The sequence below is a fragment of the Ceratina calcarata genome, unplaced genomic scaffold, assembly GCF_001652005.2.
Source record: "Ceratina calcarata isolate Rehan_Ccalc_2016 unplaced genomic scaffold, ASM165200v1 scaffold607, whole genome shotgun sequence".
Taxonomy (NCBI): Eukaryota; Metazoa; Arthropoda; class Insecta; order Hymenoptera; family Apidae; genus Ceratina; species Ceratina calcarata.
Window position 1 is genome coordinate 7243 of NW_017177313.1, and position 10813 is coordinate 18055.

General features: G+C 32.6%; 1 protein-coding gene across 1 annotated transcript in view; it reads left to right on the plus strand.

Moving 5' to 3' along the window:
• Positions 1 to 10813, plus strand: part of LOC108629995 (aminopeptidase N-like) — a 19417-nt gene that overhangs the window by 3812 nt on the left and 4792 nt on the right. Inside the window, exons 3-6 of the mRNA XM_026817737.1 lie at positions 593 to 1100; positions 5700 to 6167; positions 7556 to 7739; positions 9217 to 9376. Of these exons, the coding sequence (XP_026673538.1) occupies positions 593 to 1100; positions 5700 to 6167; positions 7556 to 7739; positions 9217 to 9376 (1320 nt within the window). The remainder of the gene's footprint in view (positions 1 to 592; positions 1101 to 5699; positions 6168 to 7555; positions 7740 to 9216; positions 9377 to 10813) is intronic.

Sequence of the window (10813 nt, forward strand, 5' to 3'; positions counted from 1 at the left end):
ACATATAATTTTTTCAGAATTTTTCAACATTTTCAAAATCTCTGACAAACGTCCTTAAGAAATTCAAGCATATTTCAATAGTTGCCCCACCGCAGCCATCTTATAAAGCAGGGACACCTGTAAATGTGGTCTGTCGTACGTCGCCCGCCGACGTGCAAATACACCCGTTACGCTAGTCGAATTTCAGTCTTCGCTTGTTCGCAAGGTACGTTATCAAGCCAATTACTTATTATACTTCGAACGATTTCACAAAATAATCGAACAGAACGAAAAGGAGGTCGAATTTGTAATCGTGCGATTCTCCGACTGGTATTAACTGTAAAAATATTATTTTCTAACTCAGCACCGATAAATATTTGTAAATCATAAGTATGACAGTTCCAAATTCGTTCAAAAATCGAAAATTTATCGTAGTGTGCGTACGGTTTCTCGTTCGTATTCATCTTTTTTTGTACATATGCTAAACGCGGCTACCAATTATGTACCGCTGAAAGTAATTTAGTAAATATCGCGTGCCCGACGGTCCAAGATGTTAGAAATTGAGGCGTTCTCGGCAGTAATACTGATTTATTAAACAGCAATTATAAATTAGGAAACGGTGGTGGATGCTGGATACTGAACGTGGCCAGCGAATCTAAAATGGCGAGAACCTTCGTACCGTTTCTTCTCGTCCTGGGGATCTTCCAGACGAGTTTTCTGCTCGCAAATACCAACGACGAGACAGTATATTCGAAATTCAGGCTGCCGTCCGGCATTGTAACACCGACCGCATACAAATTGTACCTTAGGCCTAATTTGTCACGATCTATATTTTGGGGTGATGTGGATATCACGTTAACAGCCCTGATTACGAGCAGTAACTTGATATTGAACGCAAAGGAAATGATAATATACGGCGTTACGTTCGAGGATTTGAATACAACTGAGGTCTTTGAAAATGAATACGTGGAGGACAAAGAGCACGAGATCCTGAACATCACGATAATACCCCAGTTTCTAAAGGATCATCACTACTCACTTCGGATAAAATACTTGGCAGTTTTGAACGAGGACATGAAAGGATTTTATAGGAGCAAGGTCATACAAGGTGGCAAAATCACGTAAGGCTGCTTTATTATTGTTACTATTATTATTAACAAGCATAAGCTCTTTGGAGTATATAAAGGAAAACAAGAGAAATGTGACAAATTTGAGATATTAACAATAGATGGCAAAAGTATAAACTTAAAAAAAACAGATAACAATATCTTAGTAATTACAATACAAATTTATGTATAATACAAACTGAAAAGAAGATAGGGAATAAGAAATAGAATACTCTATGAAGACAACAATATTAAATGATTTAAGTTGAATTAAAAATAAATTTAATGATAATTAATTAGATTCTTGTCAAGATTAGGCAATGAGGAATTATATAATATTTCGGATTTTTAAGCACGAGAAAAGTTGTAGTGTATCAATTTAAGGAACGATATTTAGTAGAAATGTACGAGAACCGGAAAATATCGAGAACGCGTTGATCGGGATGAAACGAATTCTCGAGAATTTTGGCATTTCCGAATTTCATGTTTCAAATTTCGATGACTCGATTACTATCATGAGTCCCAAAAATATCAAGCGGGGTGTGAGATTTTCGATAAGTTAAGTGTTCTTCAAAATTATGTTATAAAATGTATTTATTCATTCTGGTATTTATTTATTTCATATGTTACTATAGAGTAATAGAGGTTGGAAAATAAAGCGGAATTAACATACCAAATAAATAATAATTACCCTTTTCGTATAAAAATTTGAAATAGAACACCATAATTATTATCTCTTGAACGTTTTCGAGAAACCTAAACATTCTTGACAATCTCGACATTTTCGAAAATCACGAAATTTTCAAGAACCCATCCTAAGCCCGAGAAAATTTCTCGTTCCGACATTTGCGACTCCTTATACACATTGAGTACTTAATAATAATGTCTTACAAGCATGTAAAACTTATGTTATGCATTTTTATCCACTATACATATTTTTACGTTTTTATTCGTAAATTTTGCTATAAATGTATAAAATCTACAGTTTATTTATTATGAGTTGTTCCATTTCCTGATTTATTGAATCATATATTTCTTATTGTATTCTCTATTTATTCATATTTATTACATCTCAATTTCTGTTCATGTTACAATTTCTACTTCATTTGGTTTATTTTATTATAATTTTATATATTACTTTAAAATAATATAAAAATAAGTAGATATTGTCGTTTGAATAAAAATTGGGACATATACTTTAATTCTTGATTTTTTTTAACTATCAACTCAAAGTGTTTGATGGATATATATAATTTAAAATAAATTTCCATTTCATTTTACTGAACTTAAACAATGATGATTAATATTCGGACACATTTCAAAACTGAATTATGTTGTTAATGTTGGATCAAACAACTTAAGGTTTTAGTAGCTATACAATCTCTGCAAAAAATTATACGTCTTACGACTATGCTATGAAGGAATTTTGAGTGAAACATGCTAAAATAATTATTGAAGTCGATTAACTATTAGGTTCTTCTGTATTTTGAAAATTGGTACTATTATTGTATCTAACTTTTAACCGAATTAGAGCTTTTGCATGTGTCAATCGTGAATTTATAACAATATTTCTTTTTTTATCTTCTAAGTATTAATTATTATTGTTGATAAAATATGTTCTTAATATTTTTATTTTTATTTGACTTGCTCAGTCCATGCAAAATCTATATTTCTTCAGATATATGTATATATTCTTATAGGACAATCGTAATTTAATTCGTACATATCTGGTTAGCTGTCTAATTATAAATAACTTTGTGCATTCTTAATATCTAGCCTTATTTATCTTAATTATATGGGCTAGAACTATCCACTTTTCATTTTTGACTTAACATTTACATGCTTTCTTGAACTTCCTCCTGCATTGGCACCCCTCAAGATCTAGTCTTTATTCAACATTTTGTTTAAAATATGTTCATAATATGTGTGCATTTTTGTTCAGTCTTATAGTTACGAATGTGACTTTACTTTACATTATTCTAAATTTTACAAACTATCGGTTCTATTACACGCATATACAATTCAGTCCATCACACATTCATTGTCAATTCTATCTTATCCAATTTATTTATTCTATTTTACTGTTGGCTTAATACTGTTGGCTTCATATATACATATGTATGATCTATTTAAAAATAGAAGTATGTATCTATATGTTCTTGTATGTATATATATGTTCCAATATTACGTTTGAACGGCGGAACCGGTTATAATGATTTTACAAATTTGACATATACACATATTTCCGTTACTAGAGTTAAATTATAGTATATGTTTAATTTAATTTGCACGCAGTAGAGAAGGGCAAGGTTTAGAGAAGAGCGTGATTTGAAAATCTGCTGTAACTCTGTTAATATCGCTAACGTTTGCAATAAAAGTTACAGAATATTTCATGTTCTACAATTTTTGCTTTTATGCTTTCTTCAAAATTCTTAACAGATGTCAAGCAATTTAAGTTTATCGATTTAGATTAAATGTAGCTGGCTTTCGAACATAGTTCTCCTCTAAATTGTATACAAACTTTATTTTCCTATTAGCTAAGTCGTATAAATACAATCGATCATTGTTGACATATATGATATGTAACGCGTTAATCTCTCATTTCTTCTGCCTGATAGAAGGTTGGGAAAATAAACACCCAGGCAACGCCGGGTAATTAGCTAGTATTATAGAATTAATTACTATTGTAGGGAATTCCAAAATTCTGACACTATTTTTATTCAATTTAATGTAACTTCATTTCATTAATACATATTGACTTTAAATTGGTATAACTCCAAAACGAGCTTCTTAATTTTTTTCATATTTGGCGTAAATATCTCTTTATCTGCATAATTTCAAATACTTATAAGTTGTCTCAGAGAAATGTATATACCTTTATTAAATAATATATGTAGATTCTATTACATTTTGAAAATGAAACGTACTTGAATAAACATCGACTTCATAATTATTTAAAGTGTATATACATTTATTTGGGACACTGTACGTGCTACTGTTTTAACTTATAGTCAAGAGAACCATTACTACTTTTAATCAAATTCATATAAGTATTGTATAAAAGCAGCTTTCAAAATTTTCGTGGAGACTCCGGCGAATAACAATTTCTTGTTACACATTAAGGTAAATATCCCAATTTTTGTTTATGTCCCAATTTGTACTCACTGGCTTATGTTTCTACCATTTTAAGATGACATATAAAATTATAGAAAAATAGTGAATATAAATTGGAACATTTAATTAAATGTGCAACAAAACATTCGTGATGGATGGAAGAAAAGAGACAACGTAATGTATTTCAAAAAATTTAAGGTCGCATATAAAATTTGTGGGAATTGGAAATTTTGTGTGATCGGGTGCAAGGAAGAGTTTAATAATAGATATATATTCAACTAGAATAATACTTAAAATACAAATAACTCTCTCTTTCGCGATGCTCTCATTGCCACGCTCTCGCATGCACTACTGTTTCAGCCGCTCGCACCTCGAGGTGGGTTTTTTCTGTTTTTCCTCGCTCACTTTCTAAAAAGTAACGATAAGTAGTTTAGTTCACGCCGCCGAATGTCTATAAGCCAGGTGTTGACAATTGATCCTGTCGTAAAACATTCTTTTGGTCAACTACATGGCTTGCGTGGATATCCTGCACTCCCACAAATTATATGTATAGAGATACATCAATGAGTAAAACTTGGGACTTGAATAGAAATCGGCTTATTTATCTTATACAGTAAACTAAGCTTTCCGAAAAAATTAAATTGTTTATTCCAATATTGAGAAACTTATTCAATTCTGAAATAGGTACGAATACAAATGGAACATACTGTATTTATACTAAGTTGTGACATCAAGAAATGTCTGCCTCCTATTTACTCAGATTTTGTCAGATACTCTTTGATTCTTTTAAAGTGTCAAGTCAAAGCATTTATTTGATTCTTAATTACTTTTCATTGTGATGTACTTAAGGTAGCTCGATAAAATTTGCAAAAACATATACGATTTTAATACAAGTTGAACTAAACAATAGTGAAAGTTTCGAAGTTTCATTTTCCGTAAAGAAAATATAGGGTTTCCGTGAAAATTGTTTAAAAAATGCATTACAAACATCTTATTTTTAACACGGGAGCTTATGGAAACTTTTGTATAAATGCCTGGTACGATTTCATACCATATAAGTTTTCAATAAAAAAATAGATGGTTATAGATTTTCTTACAGGGAATGCGATGATGTAAAGAGAAATATAGGTTTCTGTGGAAAAGAACGAAATAATAATGATCAAAGCCAATGAATAATACTTTTATCACTCCATCATCGCCCCAGTCGTAAATAAGAAGTTGTTTAGTTTACTTTGTTTATACTTTTTTATAATATAAGATTAAAATATATAAATATGGTAATGATAATATACATTTAATAATGAAATTTTCACTTCATATTGTTATTTTAAAATTAGCCTCTTTTGATGTTACCTAAATAGCGAGCTACCTTAAGCGTTTTATTTAATGTCACATACGAGAGATAATTAGTTACATTACAGAAGATTCTTTGTCTTTTTTGAAAAATTACTATCTGTCTCTGTGCGAATTAAGTAAAACCCAATTTTTCTTCCATTCCAGCGGGTACATAGCAACGACTCATTTTCAGCCGACGTTCGCTCGACAAGCGTTCCCATGTTGGGACGAGCCCATGTACAAGGCGAAATTCAACATCAGTATCATGCACAATAAGACGATGAAAGCGATCTCTAATATGGATGTACTAAAAACAGAAGAAAAAAGTGACGTGATAATCACTACATTCAAAGAAACCCCAGTCATGTCTACTTATTTGGTAGCATTCACAATAAGCGATTATCAATTTAAGGAAGATAAAGTCGGCAACTTCACCTATAGGGTATGGACGAAGGCGAGCGCGATAAATCAGACTGATTACGCTTTGAAAATGGGTAGGAAGCTTCTAGAACAGCTGAATTTGTACACGAATATGTCGTACCAGACGTACATGCCAGACAAAATAGATCAGGTCTCGGTGCAGAATTTATTCGGAGTCCCTGCCATGGAGAATTGGGGCCTCGTAACTTACAGGTACTTAGAAATAATGAAATCGCGATCAAAGTGCAACGGGTTTTATTGTGTATCGATCTGACATGACGGATTCGAAGTACAAATTGCTTTCCCGATGGGATTGACGATCGTTTACAGTACAGAAATAAGCAAACTCGTAGTAACAAATTAAAAAAATACTTGTGATTCTCCTTTCCTTGTAATGTATCACTTAATCGAATTGTACGATCGAATCGCAGAATGCTATCTAATTCTCATTAATAGACTGCAAATTTTACGCATACATAGAAGAATTAAATGTGCCAGAAATATAAAGAATGCGTCTGATTTTCGGAGGATGAAAGAATTCTCAAACTGGATATCATTTCTTAAATTGACAATGTAAATGTTTCATTTTTTTTATAAAAGTCCGCAGGACTAATAATGGTTGATTCTTTAATATCCTGATAGAACGTGTTGCACATTATCTACGTTTAAATTCTTAAGTTTTTAGTATTTACTTATAATTCAGCGTTCCAACTATTATACTTATTTTACACTAAATCGTTAACTCTTTCGCTACGACAGTCCGCTCCGCTGAAGTAGTCCCACTGAACGGGATACCACGCCAAAAAATATGCACATTGCCGACTATAATTATACAGGGTAAACCACGAATCGTGATCATTAGAGATTATTCTGTTATTAGCAGTCCAATCGAAAATGTTTCTATCAGGTACAGCATGGTTTCAAGAGAGCTTTCACGTGATTATAGCAATTTTTTGTCGGCTCTTTTTTTTCATGATTTATCAAGGCCACCTTCAATTTTTTGAAAATACACCTAAAGTAACATGAAAGTTATGTTATAAGACTTATCGAATTCGTCTTGAAATCCTCTAATAGATAGGCGTAAAAAGATTATAGGTGCGTTTGCAAAAAATTGAAGGTGATCTTGAAAAATTATGAAAGGAAAGAGTTGACAAAAAATTTGCTGTAATCACGTAAAAGCTATCTCGAAACCATGTTATACCTGATGAAAACATTTTCGATTGTACTGCTGATAACAGAGTAATCTCTACTGCTTACGACTCGTGGTTCACCCTACATATTTAATACATAATTGATGCTGATTATAGTCATCGATTCACAGGGGACGTCGCGTGGATGCCAACTATAGTCGGCACTCGTAGCGAAAGGGTTAAATAGATGTCATTCTGGAAATTCATTCATTCAAGTAAATACATAGATATAAAAACGGCTAGTACATTTACCTACAGTATTATAATAGGAAATATATTATTTAAATAATAGAATGTTTTAATGTAATACTGTGTTAGATAAAAAGTATAGATGTTACAATGGTCACTTTTCGCTGACTCTAATCATTAACGATGAGGCTGGACACCTCTGAACTCGAATTTCCATTTCAGAGAAAGATCTCTTCTTTACGACGAGGCTTTAAGCACAACCCAAAAGAAAATGGACATACTCACGCTCATCGCTCACGCGTTTACTCAACAATGGTTCGGCAATGTCGTTACCCCGAAATGGTGGAGGTATCATTGGCTGAAAGAGGGATTCGCCAACTATTTCGAATACTTCATTGCTCACAAAGTAAATACGATACTCTAATCTTTCTTAAAACTGACTTTTATCGCTATGTTTTTTTGACATGGTACTTATAAATGTTGGGGCATTGTCATTTCTTTATTCAGCTATTGCTAACATGCTGGAAGTACATAAGGTGTATTATTGTGTAGCTGATTGGAACTGCCAGACACATGCTCTTTCTTGTAACTGCCATATTGTTTTATTCATTATCTGTATTTTGCGTTAGACGGAGGGAAATTAAGCAGCATCAAAAATGAAAATTAATTTGCAATTGTAAAGTCTAAATTACATTTTGGCAATTTGTTTACAAAATTTATAACACTTTTAAGAATTACCAGCTTTTAAATTGGTCTTTTCTCGGTCACAAGCATCGCACTAGTGTTCTTACAACGCTGGATCCTTTGGGAATCGATGATAGAAAATATTCAATATTTTAATATTATCACTCTAGTAACCATTATAATTTTTAACAGCGCAGCCTGGCATTTTTGTCGTTTTAATCAGTTTTTGTTGTTGAACACAACAAGTAGTCATTTCTCGATATGGCCATCCTATGGAATGCGCAGACCAGTACCATCGGAAAAACGCATATTACGTATTTCTACCATGATTGTTACCATTGTCAGGCAATAATGTCGTTGAGTTGGACATCTTTACAAACCAATACAGTGAATGTCACTATTTCTACTCACTGACGTATCTTCATAGAGATTTATCTCTAAGCGTACCTTCCTATAATTTTACATGCCAATTTATCATTGTGGGATCGTACGTGCATTATACAAAAAGTAACAGGCGCCGTTTGGTGATATGTTTGATGAATATTGAATACGAACGTTCGGCAGTACACACTATGATACGAAGTGTCTCGACTTCTTATCTGGTCACGACTGACGAGATCGAAAAGTCGACCTCATTAGCAGGGTAGAAAAGAGAAATGATAGTCGTTGAAAAGATGAAGAGCATCGATGGAAAAAAGGAAAAGAAACATGCGTAAAATCACGGATGAGAGTAATAAACAGAGATAAGACTTAGCGACCGAAACTAGCTCACAATGAAGAATGTTAAACAAAGTAGAAAATTAAGATAGAGAAACGACAGCCTAAAAGAACACGTGTCCGTTGCCAGATGCTATAACATGATAGAAAATGGTACCACCGGAAGACTATCTTAAGTGTTTCTACCATGATTACTATCACTATCAAACACTAATTCCGTTGAGTTGAACATCTTTAAACGCCAATTCAGTTGATGGCACAATTTTCACACACTGACGTATCTTCTTATAATTTTACATGTCAATTTAACATAATAGAAAAACAAGTCAGTGAGTAGAAGTTGTGACGTGAACAGAATTCATTTATTGCAGTATCGTTTAAAGAACGAGTTGTGAAAATCAAATGTTCTACAGTTATTACTACCTACCACATTTAGATATAATTTTCAATATAGCAACTAATGATGAAATCACAAAATTCAGATAGCACCTGAATTGCGATTGAACGATGTGTTCGTTGTGGAGAGCACGCAGATGAGCGCGATGGTCGTTGACGCGCTCCCGGGGATGCGTGCCTTAAATATGGACGTTTACAGCCCTGAAAGAATCCTTGTGCTCTCTGACAGCATCGTCTACGAGAAAGGTAAAGAACAGAAATAAAAGACATCGTTCTAATCTCGATTAGATACATAAAAAGACAAGTAGATACATAAATTTGAACAGTAAATGCAGTCACGATGGTTTTAGTTTAACATCAGTTAAACAGAAACACGGGGACAGATAGGTATTAAATTAGCAACGGGTTTTCTTTTTATTCATTAGCGAGATATGTTTTCTATTCTTATCGATCAGTTAAGACGTTCTAAATACGGCCGGATTATTAAATACGCAGGCTTAACAAGCGCAAGCAAAGCGAGAAAGTTAATAGTCTGAATAAATTGATAGCATTGCTTTCTAATAACTTATCAATTATTAAACATTATGAACAGTCTGTGAACTAAAAATTATGATAAACGTATGATAGGTGCGTATATTTTAATAACATCATAATAAATGCTTCCACAAATTATTTATTCATTAATTTCTATACGGGATTGTAAAGCCCGTTGTTAAACAACAAAATAACGTGAAAAAGGAAATATAAATCCTAAATAAGCCTTGAGTAAACATTATTATGTTTTATTAGTTAGCCTTGTTAATAGACTCTCCACCAATGTGCATACAACTTAGAAAATAGCACGGAGTGACTGTGAAAAGCTTTGCAAAAATTAGTACAAGCAGCATTCACTTGCATACTCTTTATTATGAGTGCTGTTAATTCCTTGCCAGTTTATTTAATTTTCAACAGATAATTTCCACATTGCATTGTACTTATTTCGACAGCAAACACAAATACCTATTTGTATGATTTGCAGCTGGTTCTGTTGTCCGAATGATATCCCACGCCATGACGGAAGAGGTTTTCCATAAGGCCTTGAAACTCTATCTAACAAACCAGTACGTATATCTTTATACCTGTATAAAATAACCCTTATTGAAATAAAATAAGAAAAACAAATATTGGATTGGATGGATTGTCCAGCAAGTTAGTTCCGGTTTTTGATAGGTGGATCACGAGATATATAAGTGTATGAGAATGACTGAAAACAAATGACATGTATGTACACTCCATTGAACTCTATAAAAGTCACACTCAGGCACTATTACAATGTGAAACAAAAATCGTACTTACTACATTTTGGATTTTAGCTAATTTCATTTCAAAGATTGATTATTTATTCTGAATAAAATAAGGACCAACATGCCTTGCAATGTACCTTAAATTAAACATTAAAACGAATTTCATGTTGATTATCTGAGAATTAGCTACGTAGTATTGAATGGCGCAAACGCGTATTTTGCACTATTTTTAGGGACAGGGTGTACAAGTTGCATGAAAAAGTGTGGATCAAAATAGCACATAAATAATTCCATAAATCAATAAATATATATCAAAATTTAAAGGTGCAGCCATTAAATTTTCTATAAAAGTCGGAACAAACTTTCTTCTTAAACCTCTGAACGATAATTAAATAATTCC